General features: G+C 48.2%; 1 protein-coding gene across 1 annotated transcript in view; it reads left to right on the top strand.

Moving 5' to 3' along the window:
- mbd2 (methyl-CpG binding domain protein 2) overlaps positions 1-24,009 on the top strand; it is a 132,334-nt gene that overhangs the window by 70,237 nt on the left and 38,088 nt on the right. Inside the window, exon 5 of the mRNA XM_064977290.1 lies at positions 2,432-2,609. Within this exon, the coding sequence (XP_064833362.1) occupies positions 2,432-2,609 (178 nt within the window). The remainder of the gene's footprint in view (positions 1-2,431; positions 2,610-24,009) is intronic.

Below are 24,009 nucleotides of genomic sequence, written 5' to 3' on the forward strand. Positions count from 1 at the left end.
TACATGATATACCTGAAGAACACAGTCTAATGACCTGATATACATGAAGAACACAGTCTAATGACCTGATATACATGATATACATGAAGAACACAGTCTACTGACCTGATATACCTGAAGAACACAGTCTAATGACCTGATATACATGAAGAACACAGTCTAATGACCTGATATACAAGAAGAACACAGTCTAATGACCTGATATACATGAAGAACACAGTCTAATGACCTGATATACATGAAGAACACAGTCTAATGACCTGATATACATGAAGAACACAGTCTAATGACCTGATATACATGAAGAACACAGTCTAATGACCTGATATACATGAAGAACACAGTCTAATGACCTGATATACATGATATACATGAAGAACACAGTCTAATGACCTGATATACATGAAGAACACAGTCTACTGACCTGATATACATGAAGAACACAGTCTAATGACCTGATATACATGAAGAACACAGTCTAATGACCTGATATACATGAAGAACACAGTCTACTGACCTGATATACATGAAGAACACAGTCTAATGACCTGATATACATGAAGAACACAGTCTACTGACCTGATATACATGAAGAACACAGTCTAATGACCTGATATACATGAAGAACACAGTCTAATGACCTGATATACATGAAGAACACAGTCTAATGACCTGATATACATGAAGAACACAGTCTAATGACCTGATATACACAAAGAACACAGTCTAATGACCTGATATACATGAAGAACACAGTCTAATGACCTGATATACATGAAGAACACAGTCTAATGACCTGATATACATGATATACCTGAAGAACACAGTCTAATGACCTGATATACATGAAGAACACAGTCTAATGACCTGATATACATGATATACATGAAGAACACAGTCTACTGACCTGATATACCTGAAGAACACAGTCTAATGACCTGATATACATGAAGAACACAGTCTAATGACCTGATATACATGAAGAACACAGTCTAATGACCTGATATACATGAAGAACACAGTCTAATGACCTGATATACATGAAGAACACAGTCTAATGACCTGATATACATGAAGAACACAGTCTAATGACCTGATATACATGAAGAACACAGTCTAATGACCTGATATACATGAAGAACACAGTCTAATGACCTGATATACATGAAGAACACAGTCTAATGACCTGATATACATGAAGAACACAGTCTAATGACCTGATATACATGAAGAACACAGTCTAATGACCTGATATACATGAAGAACACAGTCTAATGACCTGATATACATGAAGAACACAGTCTAATGACCTGATATACATGAAGAACACAGTCTAATGACCTGATATACATGAAGAACACAGTCTAATGACCTGATATACATGAAGAACACAGTCTAATGACATGATATACATGAAGAACACAGTCTAATGACCTGATATACATGATATACATGAAGAACACAGTCTAATGACCTGATATACCTGAAGAACACAGTCTAATGACCTGATATACATGAAGAACACAGTCTAATGACATGATATACCTGAAGAACACAGTCTAATGACATGATATACATGAAGAACACAGTCTAATGACCTGATATACATGAAGAACACAGTCTAATGACCTGATATACATGAAGAACACAGTCTAATGACCTGATATACATGAAGAACACAGTCTACTGACCTGATATACATGAAGAACACAGTCCAATGACCTGATATACATGAAGAACACAGTCTAATGACCTGATATACATGAAGAACACAGTCTACTGACCTGATATACATGAAGAACACAGTCTAATGACCTGATATACATGATATACATGAAGAACACAGTCTAATGACCTGATATACATGAAGAACACAGTCTACTGACATGATATACATGAAGAACACAGTCCAATGACCTGATATACATGAATAACACAGTCTACTGACCTGATATACATGAAGAACACAGTCTAATGACCTGATATACATGAAGAACACAGTCTAATGACCTGATATACATGAAGAACACAGTCCAATGACCTGATATACATGATATACATGAAGAACACAGTCCAATGAAATGCTTATTTGCTTGTTCACCTCTTGACAGTCCAATGAAATTCTTACTTACAGGTTGACCTCTCGACAGGTTGACCTCTAGATAGAGGTTGACCTCTCGACAGCTTTACCTCTAGACAGGTTGACCTCTAGATAGAGGTTGACCTCTCGACAGCTTTACCTCTAGACATGTTGACCTCTCGACAGGTTGACCTCTAGATAGAGGTTGACCCCCTAGACAATGCAGCAACTATAGAAGAAAGAGTCATGCATTTTTTTTAAATTAAAAAAATGTATCTGTGGAGGTTGTGGTGTTCGGCCTATTGTTCTGTTTGTGACCCGTGTTCCTGCCGTTGTGTTGTCCTGTATCAGGCGTGGGGCCAGACACGTCAGACGAGACGCTCCTCTCGGCCATCGCCAGCGCCCTCCACATGAGCTCCTCCCCCATCACGGGCCAGACGACCTCGGCTGCAGAGAAGAGCCCGGCTATCTGGCTCAACACGTCGCAGCCCCTGTGTAAGGCCTTCATAGTCACCGACCAGGACATACGGTAAGGACCTGGTGGGTTTTGGGGTCGTCACTGCATACATCATTACAGTGCACTGTGCACGTCTCTCCTCTGAGCTGTGGTATTGATCTGCTGTGGTATTGATCTGCTGTGGTATTGATCTGCTGTGGTATTGATCTGCTGTGGTATTGATCTTGGGTGGTATTGATCTGCTGTGAGCTGTGGTATTGATCTGCTGTGGTATTGATCTGGGGTGGTATTGATCTGCTGTGGTATTGATCTGCTGTGGTATTGATCTGCTGTGGTATTGATCTGCTGTGGTATTGATCTGCTGTGGTATTGATCTGCTGTGAGCTGTGGTATTGATCTGATGTGGTATTGATCTGGGGTGGTATTGATCTGCTGTGAGCTGTGGTATTGATCTGATGTGGTATTGATCTGCTGTGGTATTGATCTGCTGTGAGCTGTGGTATTGATCTGATGTGGTATTGATCTGGGGTGGTATTGATCTGCTGTGAGCTGTGGTATTGATCTGATGTGGTATTGATATGCTGTGGTATTGATCTGCTGTGAGCTGTGGTATTGATCTGCTGTGGTATTGATCTGCTGTGGTATTGATCTGCTGTGAGCTGTGGTATTGATCTGCTGTGGTATTGATATGCTGTGGTATTGATCTGATGTGGTATTGATCTGGGGTGGTATTGATCTGCTGTGAGCTGTGGTATTGATCTGCTGTGGTATTGATATGCTGTGGTATTGATCTGATGTGGTATTGATCTGCTGTGGTATTGATCTTGGGTGGTATTGATCTGCTGTGAGCTGTGGTATTGATCTGCTGTGGTATTGATCTGGGGTGGTATTGATCTGCTGTTGTATTGATCTGCTGTGGTATTGATCTGCTGTGGTATTGATCTGCTGTGGTATTGATCTGCTGTGAGCTGTGGTATTGATCTGATGTGGTATTGATCTGGGGTGGTATTGATCTGCTGTGAGCTGTGGTATTGATCTGATGTGGTATTGATCTGGGGTGGTATTGATCTGATGTGGTATTGATCTGGGGTGGTATTGATCTGGGGTGGTATTGATCTGGGATGGTATTGATCTGGGGTGGTATTGATCTAGGGTGGTATTGATCTGCTGTGGTATTGATCTGGGGTGGTATTGATCTGGGATGGTATTGATCTGGGATGGTATTGATCTGGGGTGGTATTGATCTGGGATGGTATTGATCTGCTGTGGTATTGATCTGCTGTGGTATTGATCTGATGTGGCATTGATCTGATGTGGTATTGATCTGGGATGGTATTGATCTGGGGTGGTATTGATCTGGGATGGTATTGATCTGGGGTGGTATTGATCTGCTGTGGTATTGATCTGGGATGGTATTGATCTGGGGTGGTATTGATCTGGGATGGTATTGATCTGGGGTGGTATTGATCTGGGATGGTATTGATCTGGGATGGTATTGATCTGGGGTGGTATTGATCTGGGATGGTATTGATCTGGGGTGGTATTGATCTGGGATGGTATTGATCTGGGGTGGTATTGATCTGCTGTGGTATTGATCTGGGGTGGTATTGATCTGGGATGGTATTGATCTGGGGTGGTATTGATCTGGGGTGGTATTGATCTGGGGTGGTATTGATCTGCTGTGCGCTGTGGTATTGATCTGGGGTGGTATTGATATGCTGTGGTATTGATCTGCTGTAAGCTGTCTATCCCCAAGCCATAAGACTGCTAAATACTGTAGCTATCTAAATAGCTAACAAAATGGCAGCACGGACTATCTAAGTTGACCCTTCTTTTTTCATTAGTGTTTTATTGTTGTCTCTATGGTCACTCACAGAGCCCGCACACTGTCACAGGGCCCCACACACTCGCAGGGCCCTCACACTGTCAGAGGGCCCCACACACTCACAGGGCCCCACACACTCACAGGGCCCCACACACTGTCACATGGCCCCTACACACTGTCGCAGGGCCCTACACACTGTCACAGGGCCCTACACACTGCCGCAGGGCCCCTACACACTGCCGCAGGGCCCCTACACACTGCCGCAGGGCCCTACACACTATCGCAGGGCCCTACACACTATCGCAGGGCCCTGCACACTGCCGCAGGGCCCTACACACTGCCGCAGGGCCCCTACACACTGCCACAGGGCCCCTACACACTGCCTCAGGGCCCCTGCACACTGCCACAGGGCCCCTACACACTGCCGCAGGGCCCTACACACTGCCGCAAGGCCCTACACACTGCCGCAGGGCCCCTACACACTGCCGCAGGGCCCCTACACACTGCCCCTACACACTGCCGCAGGGCCCCTACACACTGCCCCTACACACTGCCGCAGGGCCCCTACACACTGCCCCTACACACTGCCGCAGGGCCCCTACACACTGCCGCAGGGCCCCTACACACGGCCTCAGGGCCCCTACACACTGCCTCAGGGCCCCTACACACTGCCGCAGGGCCCCTACACACTGCCGCAGGGCCCTACACACTGCCGCAGGGCCCCTACACACTGCCTCAGGGCCCTACACACTGCCTCCGGGCCCCTACACACTGCCACAGGGCCCCTACACACTGCCACAGGGCCCCTACACACTGCCTCAGGGCCCCTGCACACTGCCGCAGGGCCCTACACACTGCCGCAGGGCCCTACACACTGCCGCAGGGCCCCTACACACTGCCGCAGGGCCCCTACACACTTCCCCTACACACTGCTGCAGGGCCCCTACACACTGCCCCTACACACTGCCGCAGGGCCCCTACACACTGCCGCAGGGCCCTACACACGGCCTCAGGGCCCCTACACACGGCCTCAGGGCCCCTACACACTGCCGCAGGGCCCTACACACGGCCTCAGGGCCCCTACACACGGCCTCAGGGCCCCTACACACTGCCTCAGGGCCCCCACACACTGCCGCAGGGCCCCTACACACTGCCTCAGGGCCCCTACACACTGCCTCAGGGCCCCTACACACTGCCTCAGGGCCCCTACACACTGCCACAGGGCCCCTACACACTGCCTCAGGGCCCCTACACACTGCCGCAGGGCCCCTGCACACTGCCGCAGGGCCCCTGCACACTGCCGCAGGGCCCCTGCACACTGCCGCAGGGCCCCTACACACTGCCGCAGGGCCCTACACACTGCCGCAGGGCCCCTACACACTTCCCCTACACACTGCTGCAGGGCCCCTACACACTGCCCCTACACACTGCCGCAGGGCCCCTACACACTGCCGCAGGGCCCTACACACGGCCTCAGGGCCCCTACACACGGCCTCAGGGCCCCTACACACTGCCGCAGGGCCCCTACACACGGCCTCAGGGCCCCTACACACGGCCTCAGGGCCCCTACACACTGCCGCAGGGCCCTACACACTGCCGCAGGGCCCCTACACACTGCCGCAGGGCCCTACACACTGCCTCAGGGCCCCTACACACTGCCGCAGGGCCCCTACACACTGCCGCAGGGCCCCTACACACGGCCGCAGTGCCCCTACACACTGCCACAGGGCATCTGCCAAACCCAGATTCGTCCGTTGGACAGCCAGAGAACGTGTTTCCACTACTCCAGAGTCCAGTGGCGGCGAGCTTTACACCACTCCAGCCGAGGCTTGGCATTGCGCATTGGTGATCTCATGCTTGTGTGCCGCTGCTCGGCCATGGAAACACATTTCATGAATCTCCAGACGAACAGTTCTTGTGCCTCCAGAGGCTGTTTGTAACTTGTTGGAAAGGTGGCATCCTATGACGGTGCCACGTTAAGTCACTGAGCTCTTCAGTAAGGCCGTTCTACTGACAATGTTTGTCAACGGAGATTGCATGGCTGTGTGCTCGATTTTATACACCTGTCAGCAGCGAGAATGGCTGAAATAGTGGAATCCACTAAGTTGAAGGGGTGTCCACATACTTTTGTATAGATAGTGTATCTATTTCCATCAATCCAGTATCCCTGTACATTGGGTCCTGTGTGGCTCAGTCGGTAGAGCATGGCGCTTGCAACGCCAAGCGCCGTGGGTTCGATTCCCGCTGGGGCCACCCATATGTAAAAGTAGTGGCCCCAGCCACTTTGGACAAAAGCGTCTGCTAAATGGGATATATTATTATTATTATTATTGTTACTATGGTACTGACCCTGTATATAGTCACCGTCCCTCTATACATATCTACCTCCATCACTCCAGTATCCCTGTCCCCTTCCCCCTATACATATCTACCTCCATCACTCCAGTATCCCTGTCTCCTTCCCCCTATACATATCTACCTCCATCACTCCAGTATCCCTTACCCCTATACATATCTACCTCCATCACTCTAGTATCCCTGTCCCCTTCCCCCTCTACATATCTACCTCCATCACTCCAGTATCCCTGTCCCCTTCCCCCTATACATATCTACCTCCATCACTCCAGTATCCCTGTCCCCTTCCCCCTCTACATATCTACCTCCATCACTCCAGTATCCCTGTCCCCTTCCCCCTCTACATATCTACCTCCATCACTCCAGTATCCCTGTCTCCTTCCCCCTATACATATCTACCTCCATCACTCCAGCATCCCTGTCTCCTTCCCCCTATACATATCTACCTCCATCACTACAGTATCCCTGTCCCCTTCCCCCTATACATATCTACCTCCATCACTCCAGTATCCCTGTCCCCTTCCCCCTATACATATCTACCTCCATCACTCCAGTATCCCTGTCCCCTTCCCTCTATACATATCTACCTCCATCACTCCAGCATCCCTGTCTCCTTCCCCCTATACATATCTACCTCCATCACTCCAGCATCCCTGTCTCCTTCCCCCTATACATATCTACCTCCATCACTACAGTATCCCTGTCCCCTTCCCCCTATACATATCTACCTCCATCACTCCAGTATCCCTGTCCCCTTCCCTCTATACATATCTACCTCCATCACTCCAGTATCCCTGTCCCCTTCCCTCTATACATATCTACCTCCATCACTCCAGTATCCCTGTCTCCTTACCGCTATACATATCTACCTCCATCACTCCAGTATCCCTGTCCCCTTCCCCCTATACATATCTACCTCCATCACTCCAGTATCCCTGTCTCCTTACCGCTATACATATCTACCTCCATCACTCCAGTATCCCTGTACATTGTTAATATGGTACTGACCCTGTATATAGTCACCTTACCCCTCTACATACCTACCTCCATCACTCCAGTATCCCTGTCTCCTTACCCCTATACATAACTACCTCCATCACTCCAGTATCCCTGTCCCCTTCCCTCTATACATATCTACCTCCATCACTCCAGTATCCCTGTACATTGTTAATATGGTACTGACCCTGTATATAGTCACCTTCCCCCTCTACATACCTACCTCCATCACTCCAGTATCCCTGTACATTGTTAATATGGTACTGACCCTGTATATAGTCACCTTACCCCTCTACATACCTACCTCCATCACTCCAGTATCCCTGTCTCCATCCCCCGATACATATCTACCTCCATCACTCCAGTATCCCTGTCTCCATCCCCCTATACATATCTACCTCCATCACTCCAGTATCCCTGTCTCCTTCCCCCTATACATATCTACCTCCATCACTCCAGTATCCCTGTCTCCTTCCCCCTATACATATCTACCTCCATCACTCCAGTATCCCTGTCTCCTTACCCCCTATACATATCTACCTCCATCACTCCAGTATCCCTGTCTCCTTCCCCCTATACATATCTACCTCCATCACTCCAGTATCCCTGTCTCCTTCCCCCTATACATATCTACCTCCATCACTCCAGTATCACTTTCTCCTTCCCCCTATACATATCTACCTCCATCACTCCAGTATCCCTGTCCCCTTCCCTCTATACATATCTACCTCCATCACTCCAGTATCCCTGTCCCCGATACATATCTACCTCCATCACTCCAGTATCCCTGTCCCCTTCCCTCTATACATATCTACCTCCATCACTCCAGTATCCCTGTCCCCTTCCCTCTATACATATCTACCTCCATCACTCCAGTATCCCTGTCCCCGATACATATCTACCTCCATCACTCCAGTATCCCTGTCCCCTTCCCTCTATACATATCTACCTCCATCACTCCAGTATCCCTGTCCCCTTCCCCCTATACATAACTACCTCCATCACTCCAGTATCCCTGTCTCCTTCCCCCTATACATATCTACCTCCATCACTCCAGTATCCCTGTCTCCTTCCCCCTATACATAACTACCTCCATCACTCCAGTATCCCTGTCTCCTTCCCCCTATACATATCTACCTCCATCACTCCAGTATCCCTGTCCCCGATACATATCTACCTCCATCACTCCAGTATCCCTGTCCCCTTCCCTCTATACATATCTACCTCCATCACTCCAGTATCCCTGTCTCCTTCCCCCTATACATAACTACCTCCATCACTCCAGTATCCCTGTCTCCTTCCCCCTATACATAACTACCTCCATCACTCCAGTATCCCTGTCTCCTTACCCCCTATACATATCTACCTCCATCACTCCAGTATCCCTGTACATTGTTAATATGGTACTGACCCTGTATATAGTCACCTTCCCCCTCTACATACCTACCTCCATCACTCCAGTATCCCTGTACATTGTTAATATGGTACTGACCCTGTATATAGTCTCCTTCCCCCTCTACATATCTACCTCCATCACTCCAGTATCCCTGTACATTGTTAATATGGTACTGACCCTGTATATAGTCACCTTACCCCTCTACATACCTACCTCCATCACTCCAGTATCCCTGTACATTGTTAATATGGTACTGACCCTGTATATAGTCTCCTTCCCCCTCTACATATCTACCTCCATCACTCCAGTATCCCTGTCTCCTTCCCCCTCTACATATCTACCTCCATCACTCCAGTATCCCTGTACATTGTTAATATGGTACTGACCCTGTATATGGTATCATTACTTTCTTCTTCTTGTCTGGTGTAACGTTGTTTTGGATTGCTGGGTTGTTTTGTCTGGCGTTTTCACTTCACCTGTACGTGACATTAAAACCTGAAAATTGTTTGAGTTTCAGTAGATTCTCCTCACTTCAGGCAGCTCCCACTGTGACACACACACAAACACACACACACACACACACACACACACACACACACACACACACACACACACACACACACACACACACACACACACACACACACACACACACACACACACACACACACACACACACACACACACACACACACACAGAGAGAGAGAGACGTAGAGCTCCCACCTCTGCCTCCCAACTCTAATCCTGCCAGAGCAGGAGGCCCATTGTTTTGTATGGAAGCTTGCGTCAGGGAAACAGAGCGACAGCACAACTGAAATGACAATTTTGGCATTTGCAGAGAGCTGCTCACAGAGAGAACTGAACACGTGCGGCTCGGAGATACGCTTCTTCGCTGATGTCATGGGCAAATTGTTAGTGTTTCAGTCCATACGGAAACATTCTCCATGCGTGTTCGTGGGTGGAGGGAGGCATTTTGTTTTTATTTTTTTATTTCTTCCAACATGTACATTTTCTCCTCCTTTCTCCTCCTACACTGAATGTGATGCAATAGAAAAATAATGAATAGAATGCGTGAGCCACATCAATTAAACATCATTTTGAATGAATATTCTACATTACCACAGCAATTATTGCATCACAATACCCGGCAGCCGTAGAGAGCTTATTGACCCGTTATATTGCCAGGATTTGAGGTTCCAAGTCTGTTCTATTCATTGTGTTTCTATCTCACTCAACCACACTCAGCTGTTGGTTCCAAACACACAAAATGCATTGTTTTTTTAATGCTTATGGTTATACATTAATTGTCCCAGTCCTCGACAGGAGTCTTATTGTCCCAGTCCTCGACAGGAGTCTTATTGTCCCAGTCCTCGACAGGAGTCTTATTGTCCCAGTCCTCGACAGGAGTCTTATTGTCCCAGTCCTTGACAGGAGTCTTATTGTCCCAGTCCTCGACAGGAGTCTTATTGTCCCAGTCCTCGACAGGAGTCTTACTGTCCCAGTCCTCGACAGGAGTCTTATTGTCCCAGTCCTCAACAGGAGTCTTATTGTCCCAGTCCTCGACAGGAGTCTTATTGTCCCAGTCCTCGACAGGAGTCTTATTGTCCCAGTCCTCGACAGGAGTCTTATTGTCCCAGTCCTCAACAGGAGTCTTATTGTCCCAGTCCTCGACCGGAGTCTTATTGTCCCAGTCCTCAACAGGAGTCTTATTGTCCCAGTCCTCAACAGGAGTCTTATTGTCCCAGTCCTCGACAGGAGTCTTATTGTCCCAGTCCTCAACAGGAGTCTTATTGTCCCAGTCCTCGACAGGAGTCTCATTGTCCCAGTCCTCGACAGGAGTCTCATTGTCCCAGTCCTCGACAGGAGTCTTATTGTCCCAGTCCTCGACAGGAGTCTTATTGTCCCAGTCCTCGACAGGAGTCTTATTGTCCCAGTCCTCGACAGGAGTCTTATTGTCCCAGTCCTCGACAGGAGTCTTATTGTCCCAGTCCTCGACAGGAGTCTTATTGTCCCAGTCCTCAACAGGAGTCTTATTGTCCCAGTCCTCGACAGGAGTCTTATTGTCCCAGTCCTCGACAGGAGTCTCATTGTCCCAGTCCTCGACAGGAGTCTTATTGCCCCAGTCCTCAACAGGAGTCTTATTGTCCCAGTCCTCGACAGGAGTCTTATTGCCCCAGTCCTCAACAGGAGTCTTATTGCCCCAGTCCTCAACAGGAGTCTTATTGTCCCAGTCCTCAACAGGAGTCTCATTGTCCCAGTCCTCGACAGGAGTCTCATTGTCCCAGTCCTCAACAGGAGTCTTATTGTCCCAGTCCTCAACAGGAGTCTTATTGTCCCAGTCCTCGACAGGAGTCTTATTGTCCCAGTCCTCGACAGGAGTCTTATTGTCCCAGTCCTCAACAGGAGTCTTATTGTCCCAGTCCTCAACAGGAGTCTTATTGTCCCAGTCCTCGACAGGAGTCTTATTGTCCCAGTCCTCGACAGGAGTCTTATTGTCCCTGTCCTCAACAGGAGTCTTATTGTCCCAGTCCTCGACAGGAGTCTTATTGTCCCAGTCCTCAACAGGAGTCTTATTGTCCCAGTCCTAACAGGAGTCTTATTGTCCCAGTCCTCAGGAGTCTTATTGTCCCAGTCCTCAACAGGAGTCTTATTGTCCCAGTCCTCAACAGGAGTCTTATTGTCCCAGTCCTCGACAGGAGTCTTATTGTCCCAGTCCTCAACAGGAGTCTTATTGTCCCAGTCCTCAACAGGAGTCTTATTGTCCCAGTCCTCGACAGGAGTCTTATTGTCCCAGTCCTCAACAGGAGTCTTATTGTCCCAGTCCTCGACAGGAGTCTTATTGTCCCAGTCCTCGACAGGAGTCTTATTGTCCCAGTCCTCGACAGGAGTCTTATTGTCCCAGTCCTCGACAGGAGTCTTATTGTCCCAGTCCTCGACAGGAGTCTTATTGTCCCCCAGTCCAGTCGACAGGAGTCTTATTGTCCCAGTCCTCGACAGGAGTCTTATTGTCCCAGTCCTCGACAGGAGTCTTATTGTCCCAGTCCTCGACAGGAGTCTTATTGTCCCAGTCCTCGACAGGAGTCTTATTGTCCCAGTCCTCGACAGGAGTCTTATTGTCCCAGTCCTCGACAGGAGTCTTATTGTCCCAGTCCTCGACAGGAGTCTTATTGTCCCAGTCCTCGACAGGAGTCTTATTGTCCCAGTCCTCGACAGGAGTCTTATTGTCCCAGTCCTCAACAGGAGTCTTATTGTCCCAGTCCTCGACAGGAGTCTTATTGTCCCAGTCCTCAACAGGAGTCTTGTTGTCTCCAGTCCTCGACAGGAGTCTTATTGTCCCAGTCCTCAACAGGAGTCTTATTGTCCCAGTCCTCGACAGGAGTCTTATTGTCCCAGTCCTCGACAGGAGTCTTATTGTCCCAGTCCTCGACAGGAGTCTTATTGTCCCAGTCCTCGACAGGAGTCTTATTGTCCCAGTCCTCGACAGGAGTCTTATTGTCCCAGTCCTCAACAGGAGTCTTATTGTCCCAGTCCTCATCAGGAGTCTTATTGTCCCAGTCCTCGACAGGAGTCTTATTGTCCCAGTCCTCAACAGGAGTCTTATTGTCCCAGTCCTCAACAGGAGTCTTATTGTCCCAGTCCTCAACAGGAGTCTTATTGTCCCAGTCCTCGACAGGAGTCTTATTGTCCCAGTCCTCGACAGGAGTCTTATTGTCCCAGTCCTCGACAGGAGTCTTATTGTCCCAGTCCTCGACAGGAGTCTTATTGTCCCAGTCCTCAACAGGAGTCTTATTGTCCCAGTCCTCGACAGGAGTCTTATTGTCCCAGTCCTCGACAGGAGTCTTATTGTCCCAGTCCTCGACAGGAGTCTTATTGTCCCAGTCCTCGACAGGAGTCTTATTGTCCCAGTCCTCGACAGGAGTCTTATTGTCCCAGTCCTCAACAGGAGTCTTATTGTCCCAGTCCTCGACAGGAGTCTTATTGTCCCAGTCCTCGACAGGAGTCTTATTGTCCCAGTCCTCGACAGGAGTCTTATTGTCCCAGTCCTCGACAGGAGTCTTATGTGTAATTATGCTTCTCCTCCATTGATCCTATCCTCTACATAGGGACCTGTGATGTGCCTGTTAGGAGCTTTATATTTTTTATTGAACATTTATTTTCTCATGGAGTCCCATTTAGACCAAGGCCTCTTTCACAAGGGAGTGCTGCATATACACAATTTATACAATTTACAAATACAGCATCAGAAAAAGATTTACAAGCCATTCAAGAAAAACAATCAATTCCTCTGCAAAGAGGTCCTTAATCAACAAATTGAACTGCCCCAGAGGTACCAGAACATCAAGTTGAACTGCCCCAGAGGCACCAGAACATCAAGTTGAACTGCCTCAGGCACCACAACATCAAGTTGAACTGCCTCAGGCACCAGCACATCAAGTTGTACTGCCCCAGAGGCACCAGAACATCAAGTTGAACTGCCTCAGGCACCACAACATCAAGTTGAACTGCCTCAGGCACCAGCACATCAAGTTGAACTGCCCCAGAGGCACCAGAACATCAAGTTGAACTGCCTCAGGAACCACAACATCAAGTTGTACTGCCCTAGAGGCACCAGAACATCAAGTTGAACTGCCTCAGGCACCAGAACACCAAGTTGAACTGCCCCAGAGGCACCAGGACATCAAGTTGAACTGCCTCAGGCACCACAACATCAAGTTGAACTGCCCCAGAGGCACCAGGACATCAAGTTGAACTGCCTCAGGCACCAGAACATCTAGTTGAACTGCCTCAGGCACCAGAACATCAAGTTGAACTGCCCCAGAGGCACCACAACATCAAGTTGAACTGCTCCAGAAGCACCACAACATCAAGTTGAACTGCTCCAGAGGCACCACAACATCAAGTTGAACTGCCTCAGGTACCAGAACATCAATTTGAACTGCCTCAGGCACCAGAACATCAAGTTTAATTCATTTTTATTCTTAACTAACTCATCAATATGCTTTTTAAAATTTCCTTTTTTGTCAAACCAGATGCCCAGATATTTATAAGCAGGGACACCATCAATGAGGACACCGTCCAATGAGGGCACCGTCCAATGAGGGCACTATCCAGTGTACATATGCATAAATCATCAGATACAAGTGTTTTTGAAAATAACATATACCTGGTGGTTTTTACCTGCATTAACCTCTTGGAACTCCCCATCCCGGATCCGGGATCGTGACTAAAGCCTCAGGCTCATTAGCATAACGCAACGTTAACGATTTCTGAAAATCGCAAATAAAATGAAAATAATGCGTCTGCTCTCAAGCTTAGCCTTTTCTTAACAACACTGTCATCTCAGATTTTCAAAATATGCTTTTGAACCATAGAAATTGACTAATTTGTGTAAGAGTATGCAAAGCTAGCATAGCATTTTGAGTAGCATTTAGCACCTAACATTTTCACAAAAACCAGATAACCAAATAAATAAAATCATTTACCTTTGAAGAGCTTCTGATGTTTTCAATGAGGAGACTCTCAGTTACATACCAAATGCTCAGTTTTTCCTGAAAGCGTCTGTGTGTAGGAGAAATCGTTCCGTTTTCTACATTGCGTCTGGCTACCGAAACGAACCGAAAATTCAGTCACCTACAACGTAAAACTTTTTCCGAATTAACTACATAATATCGACCGAAACATGGCAAACGTTGTTTGGAATCAATCCTCAAGGTGTTTTTTCACATATCTCTTCATTGATATGCAGTTCGTGGAAGCTTGCTTTCCTCTCTGTATCCCATGGAAAAATACTGGCAGCTGGCTTTTGCGCACCAATTTCGGCGCAGGACACCGGGTAAATGGTAAATGTGGTCTCTTATGGTCAATCTTCCAATGATCTGCCTACAAATACGTCACAATGCTGCAGACACCTTGGGGAAACGACAGAAAGGGCAGGCTCATTCCTCTCGCATTCACAGCCATATAAGGAGACAATGGAAAACAGAGCCTCAAAAATCCTGCTCATTTCCTGGATGCCGTCTCATCTTGGTTTTGCCTGAAGCTCACGTTCTAGTGCACGCACAGAAAATATCTTGGTAGTTCTGGACACGTCAGAGTGTTTTCTTTCGAAAGCTATCAATTATATGCATAGTCGAGCATCTTTTTGTGACAAAATATCTTGTTTAAAACGGGAACGTTTTTCATCCAAAAATGAAATAGCGCCCCCCATCAACAGCATCAACAGGTTAACTACCTATTTCAGTTCAACAAAGGCTTTCTGCAGGGCAATAAATACAGATTATAGCTCTGACACATCCTGGTCAACCGTGGGAGCAACAGCAAACACAACAGTGTCATCTGCAAACAGATGTATGTTACACTTTTTGTTTGGCATATAGACCTGTATTGCTTCAATAGACAGTAAAAAGTATAGGACCAAACATCGACCCCTGTGGAACACCTTTTCCTAATGTCACGGAAACGCCATCAGAGAATACCCCTTGTGTTCTGTCTGTCAGGTATTGCATTTTGCTAGATCCAGGCCAATTGCAGACAATCTTTGAATTAGTAAAGAGTGGACAACAGTATCAAAAGCCTTCGATAGGTCAATGAAGAGGGCAGCACAAGTCTTTCATTTTTATACATACCCTTTACCACGTTATTTAACACCAGGGATGTAGTGGGGATGGTACTATGACCTGGCCTGAATCCAGATTGAGGAACACATTTGGTAGCTAGGGAAAGATCTAGGCTGATGGGTAATCAAAGATTCTAGAACATAGACCCAAAGATTCTAGAACATAGACCCAAAGATTCTAGAACATAGACCCAAAGATTCTAGAACACAGACCCAAAGATTCTAGAACATAGACCCAAAGATTTTAGAACACAGACCCAAAGATTCTAGAACACAGACCCAAAGATTCTGCAGGACTCATAATAGTGAAGGCGAGCTGAAGGCTCTCAATGGGGAGAGTGTTTTAACAAACTCTTTATCACAAACAACATATAGATCGCGTCTGAAATTGGTACCCTTTTCCCTTTGTGGTGTGGACTAGTTTTGACCAGAGAGGGTGACCTTTACCTTGAAATTTGTTCTCAGTGCAGATCTACTTTGAGTCTTGGTGGTGAAGTAGAAATGATTGCTGCCTTCCCTTGGTATGGAAACATTCTCTGCTATACACTAGGTGACATGGTTCAGAGAAAAGGAGTGGATTTAAGACAATCAGACTCCATTTATTCCGGCGTCATCTGTAGGGATCTGTCTCTTGTCACCAGCCAGCCAGTCACCAGCCAGCCAGTCACCAGCCAGCCAGTCAGTCACCAGCCAGTCAGTCACCAGCCAGCCAGTCACCAGCCAGCCAGCCAGTCAGTCACCAGCCAGCCAGTCAGTCACCAGCCAGCCAGTCAGTCAGTCACCAGCCAGCCAGTCAGTCACCAGCCAGCCAGTCAGTCAGTCACCAGCCAGCCAGTCAGTCAGTCAGTCAGTCACCAGCCAGTCAGTCAGTCACCCAGCCAGTCGCCAGCCAGCCAGTCACCAGCCAGCCAGTCACCAGCCAGCCAGTCACCAGCCAGCCAGCCAGTCACCAGCCAGCCAGTCACCAGCCAGTCAGTCACCAGCCAGCCAGTCGCCAACCAGTCAGTCACCAGCCAGCCAGTCGCCAGCCAGTCAGTCGCCAGCCAGTCAGCCAGCCAGTCGCCAGCCAGCCAGCCAGTCACCAGCCAGTCAGTCACCAGCCAGTCAGTCACCAGCCAGCCAGTCAGTCACCAGCCAGCCAGTCAGTCAGTCACCAGCCAGCCAGTCAGTCAGTCAGTCAGTCAGTCACCAGCCAGTCAGTCAGTCACCCAGCCAGTCGCCAGCCAGCCAGTCACCAGCCAGCCAGTCACCAGCCAGCCAGTCACCAGCCAGCCAGCCAGTCACCAGCCAGCCAGTCACCAGCCAGTCAGTCACCAGCCAGCCAGTCGCCAACCAGTCAGTCACCAGCCAGCCAGTCGCCAGCCAGTCAGTCGCCAGCCAGTCAGCCAGCCAGTCGCCAGCCAGCCAGCCAGTCACCAGCCAGTCAGTCACCAGCCAGTCAGTCACCAGCCAGTCAGTCAGTCAGTCACCAGCCAGCCAGTCAGTCAGTCACCCAGCCAGTCGCCAGCCAGCCAGTCAGTCACCAGCCGGCCAGTCACCAGCCAGTCAGTCAGCCAGCCAGTCGCCAGCCAGCCAGCCAGCCAGCCAGTCACCAGCCAGCCAGTCACCAGCCAGTCAGTCACCAGCCAGCCAGTCAGTCAGCCAGCCAGCCAGTCGCCAGCCAGCCAGCCAGTCACCAGCCAGCCAGTCACCAGCCAGTCAGTCACCAGCCAGTTGCCAGCCAGCCAGCCAGTCACCAGCCAGCCAGTCACCAGCCAGCCAGTCACCAGCCAGCCAGTCAGCCAGCCAGTCGCCAGCCAGCCAGTCACCAGCCAGCCAGTCACCAACCAGTCAGTCACCAGCCAGCCAGTCGCCAGCCAGTCAGTCGCCAGCCAGTCAGTCACCAGCCAGTCAGTCACCAGCCAGCCAGTCAGTCAGTCAGTCAGTCAGTCACCAGCCAGCCAGTTAGTCAGTCACCAGCCAGCCAGTCAGTCAGTCACCCAGCCAGTCGCCAGCCAGCCAGTCAGTCACCAGCCGGCCAGTCACCAGCCAGTCAGTCAGCCAGCCAGTCGCCAGCCAGCCAGTCACCAGCCAGCCAGTCACCAGCCAGTCAGTCACCAGCCAGCCAGTCAGTCAGCCAGCCAGTCGCCAGCCAGCCAGCCAGTCACCAGCCAGCCAGTCACCAGCCAGTCAGTCACCAGCCAGCCAGTCACCAGCCAGCCGGTCAGTCACCAGCCAGCCGGTCAGTCACCAGTCAGCCGGTCACCAGCCAGCCAGTCACCAGCCAGCCAGCCAGCCAGTCACCAGCCAGCCAGTCACCAGCCAGCCAGCCAGCCAGCCAGTCACCAGCCAGCCATAGTCATATCTGTTGGAACTATAAGTCATGAACACTTTTCACTGGAGCCGTCCTCTCCCTTCATGTTACTGGGAGCTCTTATGAGTGCAGTGTTAATCCTGTAGATGGCAGTGTATACAAAGGCATGATGGCACACTGAGCTCCGATAACCAGCTCTCTCTGGGTTATTATGGGAGGAGAGGGGAGAGGAGGGGGAGGAGGTGAGAGGGAGAATAGGACTGGAGAGAGGGTGAGGACAGGAGAGAGGGAGTGGAGAGGAAGAAGAATAGTGGAGAGGAGAGGACAGGAGAGAGGGAGTGGAGAGAAGAGAGGGAGAATAGGACTGGAGAGAGGGAAAGGACAGGAGAGAGGGAGTGGAGAGGAAGAAGAATAGTCGAGAGGAAGAAGAATAGTGGAGAGGAGAGGAGAGGAGAGAGGGAGTGGAGAGGAGAGAGGGAGAATAGGACTGGAGAGAGGGAGTGGAGAGGAAGAAGAATAGTGGAGAGGAGAGGAGAGGAGAGAGGGAGTGGAGAGGAAGAAGAATAGTGGAGAGGAGAGGACAGGAGAGAGGGAGTGGAGAGAAGAGAGGGAGAATAGGACTGGAGAGAGGGAAAGGACAGGAGAGAGGGAGTGGAGAGGAAGAAGAATAGTGGAGAGGAAGAAGAATAGTGGAGAGGAGAGAGGGAGTGGAGAGGAGAGAGGGAGAATAGGACTGGAGAGAGGGAGTGGAGAGGAAGAAGAATAGTGGAGAGGAGAGGAGAGGAGAGAGGGAGTGGAGAGGAAGAAGAATTGTGGAGAGGAGAGGAAAGAGGGAGTGGAGAGGAGAGAGGGAGTGGAGAGGAATAAGAATAGTGGAGAGAAAGAAGAATAGTGGAGAGGAGAGGAAAGAGGGAGGGAGAAGAGGTGTGGAATGGATCCGTTTTTCTCATGCCTCTGTGATCCCATAGAATGAGAGAAGACAGATCATCCCATAGTGAGAGAAGACAGATCATCCCATAGTGAGAGAAGACAGATCATCCCATAGAATGAGAGAAGGCAGATCATCCCATAGAATGAGAGAAGACAGATCATCCCATAGAATGAGAGAAGACAGATCATCCCATAGAGTAAGAGAAGACAGATCATCCCATAGAGTGAGAGAAGACACATCATCACATAGAATGAGAGAAGACAGATCATCCCATAGAATGAGAGAAGACAGATCATCCCATGGAATGAGAGAAGACAGATCATCCCATGGAATGAGAGAAGACAGATCATCCCATGGAATGAGAGAAGACCGATCATCCCATGGAATGAGAGAAGACAGATCATCCCATAGAATGAGAGAAGACAGATCTTCCCATAGAGTGAGAGAAGACAGATCATCCCATAGAGTGAGAGAAGACAGATCATCCCATAGAATGAGAGAAGACAGATCATCCCATAGAATGAGAGAAGACAGATCATCCCATAGAGTGAGAGAAGACAGATCATCCCACAGAGTGAGAGAAGACAGATCATCCCATAGAGTGAGAGAAGACAACTGACTGGTGAGCTATTCATTCGTGCTGACTCTACCTGCGCTGACTCTACCTGCGCTGACTCTACCCGCGCTGACTCTACCTGCGCTGACTCTACCTGCGCTGACTCTACCTGCGCTGACTCTACCTGCGCTGACTCTACCTGTACTGACTCTACCTGTACTGACTCTACCTGTTTGGACTCAACCCGCGCTGACTCTACCCGCGCGGACTCTACCTGCGCGGACTCTACCTGCGCTGACTCTACCTGCGCTTACTCTACCTGCGCTGACTCTACCTGCGCTGACTCTACCTGCGCTGACTACCTGCGCTGACTCTACCTGCGCTGACTCTTCCTGCGCTGACTCTACCTGCGCTGACTACCTGCGCTGACTCTACCTGCGCTGACTCTTCCTGCGCTGACTCTACCTACGCTGACTCTACCTGCGCTGACTCTTCCTGCGCTGACTCTACCTACGCTGACTCTACCTACGCTGACTCTACCTGTGCTGACTCTACCTGCGCGGACTCTACCTGCGCGGACTCTACCTACGCTGACTCTACCTACGCTGACTCTACCTACGCTGACTCTACCTGTGCTGACTCTACCTGCGCGGACTCTACCTGCGCGGACTCTACCTGCGCTGACTCTACCTGCGCTGACTCTACCTGCGCTGACTCTACCTGCGCTGACTCTACCTGCGCTGACTCTACTTGCGCTGACTACCTGCGCTGACTCTACCTGCGCTGACTCTTCCTGCGCTGACTCTACCTACGCTGACTCTACCTGCGCTGACTCTACCTGCGCTGACTCTACCTGCGCTGACTCTACCTGCGCTGACTCTACCTGCGCTGACTCTACCTGCGCGGACCCTTCCTGCGCTGACTCTACCTGCGCTGACTCTACCTGCGCTGACTCTACCTGCGCGGACTCTACCTGCGCTGACTCTACCTGCGCTGACTCTACCTGCGCTGACTCTACCTGCGCTGACTCTACCTGCGCTGACTCTACCTGTGCTGACTCTACCTGCGCTGACTCTACCTGTACATATGGATTTGAGTGAAAAGTATTTGAATAAATATGAAAAGGTGACTGTAAGAAGCACTCATCATTTTAAATAGGCTACATGTCATATTAAACAGCATATAAACACTCTAAATAGGTCAGGAGAAATATTTGTTTTTTTCTCATCAATCTACATACAATATCCCATAATGACTCATTTACATAAGTATTCAGACCCGTTGCTATGAGACTGGAAACTGAGCCCAGGTGCATCCTGTTTCCAATGATCATCCTTGAGATGTTTCTATAACATGATTGGAGTCCACCTGTGGTAAATTCAATGAATTGTCCTTTGGAAAGGCACACACCTGTCTATATAAGGTCCCACAGTTAACAGTGCATGTCAGAGCAAAAACAAAGCCATGAGATCGAATAAATTGTCTGTAGAGCGCCGAGACAGAAGTGTGTCGAGGCACAGATCTGGGGAAGGGTACCAAAACATTTCTGCAGCATTGAAGGTCCCCAAGAACTCAGCGGCCTCCATCATTCTTAATGGAAGAAGTTTGGAACCACTAGAGAACCCGATGGTCACTCTAACAGAGCTCCGGAGTTCCTCTGTGTAGATGGGAGAAACTTCCAGAAGGACAAACATCTCAGGCCTTTATGGTAGAGTGGGTAGAGTGGGCAGACAGAATCCACTCCTCATTAAAAAGCACGACAGCCCGCTTGGAGTTTGTCGAAAGGAACCTAAAGGACACAAGATTCTCTGGTCTGATGAAACCATGATTGAACTCTTTGGCTTGAATGCCAAGCTTCACGTCTGGAGGAAACCTGGCACCATCCCTACGGTGAAGCATGGTGGTGGCAGCATAATGCTGTGGGGATGTTTTTCAGCGGCAGGGAATGGGAGACTAGTCAGGATAGAGGGTAAGATGAATGGAGCGAAGTACAGAGAGATCCTTGATGAAAACCTCCCCCAGAGCGCTCTGGAGTGGTATTGATAAGATGTGATTCATAAAATGTTTTATACGATCTTTTAAAACCGTCTTGTTTTGGGTTATAAATAACTATTTCTTATTTATTTATTATGTTCAACTTGTTTTAAATCCTTCACTATTTCATCAGGGTTCTCTCTAGGTTTAGTGTTCCGCATAACGAACACATCATGTGTGGGGATTAGTGGTTACCTTGTTCTATTAGGTGATCAGGGGGGGGGGGCTCTACTTTTTCATGCCAGACTTCAGAATATTGTTTGTTTATGTTTTTTTTTATTCTTCATCAACTTTTTATGTATTTACTCATTTGAAAAATGTTTAATGGATTAGTTGTTTTTGTAATCTGGCATCTATCCCTTTCCCACCAGACTTTACATGGCTCGGTCTAATATCATGAGAGGGACAGCTGGTTGACTTTGCATGGCTCGGTCTAATATCATGAGAGGGACAGCTGGTTGACTTTACATGGCTAATATCATGAGAGGGACAGCTGGTTGACTTTACATGGCTAATATCATGAGAGGGACAGCTGGTTGACTTTACATGGCTCGGTCTAATATCATGAGAGGGACAGCTGGTTGACTTTGCATGGCTAGGTCTAATATCATGAGAGGGACAGCTGGTTGACTTTACATGGCTAGGTCTAATATCATGATAGGGACAGCTGGTTGACTTTACATGGCTAGGTCTAATATCATGAGAGGGACAGCTGGTTGACTTTACATGGCTCGGTCTAATATCATGAGAGGGACAGCTGGTTGACTTTACATGGCTAATATCATGAGAGGGACAGCTGGTTGACTTTACATGGCTAATATCATGAGAGGGACAGCTGGTTGACTTTACATGGCTAGGTCTAATATCATGAGAGGGACAGCTGGTTGACTTTACATGTCTAATATCATGAGAGGGACAGCTGGTTGACTTTACATGGCTAGGTCTAATATCATGAGAGGGACAGCTGGTTGACTTTACATGGCTAATATCATGAGAGGGACAGCTGGTTGACTTTACATGTCTAATATCATGAGCGGGACAGCTGGTTGACTTTACATGGCTAGGTCTAATATCATGAGAGGGACAGCTGGTTGACTTTACATGTCTAATATCATGAGAGGGACAGCTGGTTGACTTTACATGGCTAATATCATGAGAGGGACAGCTGGTTGACTTTACATGGCTAATATCATGAGAGGGACAGCTGGTTGACTTTACATGGCTAGGTCTAATATCATGAGAGGGACAGCTGGTTGACTTTACATGTCTAATATCATGAGAGGGACAGCTGGTTGACTTTACATGTCTAATATCATGAGAGGGACAGCTGGTTGACTTTACATGGCTAATATCATGAGAGGGACAGCTGGTTGACTTTACATGGCTAATATCATGAGAGGGACAGCTGGTTGCTCGGTCACTTTTACCAGCTGAAATGTTACATCTTTAAATCGCCCAGTAAACCACAAAAGGGTCCTTTCTCATTTAAATCACATTGAAGTAGACATCTCCTTTCTTCAGGACGCTCGGTACTTTAGACCACAGAGGGTGGATCGGTCAATCATATCATTCCAATTTTCATTCTGAATCTAGAGGAGCAGCCATTTTAATAAGTAAGAACGTACCGTTCTCAATGTCCAATGTAGAGGCAGACTCAGCAGGCCATGTCTTTAATGTAGTAGGAGGACCGTGTAATACACCCCGTTATCTTGACTAACATTTATGAAACAAATTTGTGTAACAGTTCATTCTTCACAAATGTATTTTCTCGATTACCAGATACGGACTCACACCTACCTAATACTAGGTGGTGATATGAATTGTGTACTGTCGCCCAGTCTGGATCGTAGCTCTCTTAAGGGTATCATCTTCATCAAAGACAGTATCCACAATTCAGCTTTAGCTTAAGACATATCTGATCTTTAGCTTAAGACATATCTGATCTTTAGCTTAAGACATATCTGATCTTTAGCTTAAGACATATCTGATCTTTAGCTTAAAACATATCTGATCTTTAGCTTAAGACATATCTGATCTTTAGCTTAAGACATATCTGATCTTTAGCTTAAGACATATCTGATCTTTAGCTTAAGACATATCTGATCTTTAGCTTAAGACATATCTGATCTTTAGCTTAAGACATATCTGATCTTTAGCTTAAGACATATCTGATCTTTAGCTTAAGACATATCTGATCTTTAGCTTAAGACATATCTGATCTTTAGCTTAAGACATATCTGATCTTTAGCTTAAAACATATCTGATCTTTAGCTTAAGACATATCTGATCTTTAGCTTAAGACATATCTGATCTTTAGCTTAAGACATATCTGATCTTTAGCTTAAGACATATCTGATCTTTAGCTTAAGACATATCTGATCTTTAGCTTAAGACATATCTGATCTTTAGCTTAAGACATATCTGATCTTTAGCTTAAGACATATCTGATCTTTAGCTTAAGACATATCT

Source organism: Oncorhynchus masou, chromosome 11 (genome assembly GCF_036934945.1).
Source record: "Oncorhynchus masou masou isolate Uvic2021 chromosome 11, UVic_Omas_1.1, whole genome shotgun sequence".
NCBI classification, from domain to species: domain Eukaryota; kingdom Metazoa; phylum Chordata; class Actinopteri; order Salmoniformes; family Salmonidae; genus Oncorhynchus; species Oncorhynchus masou.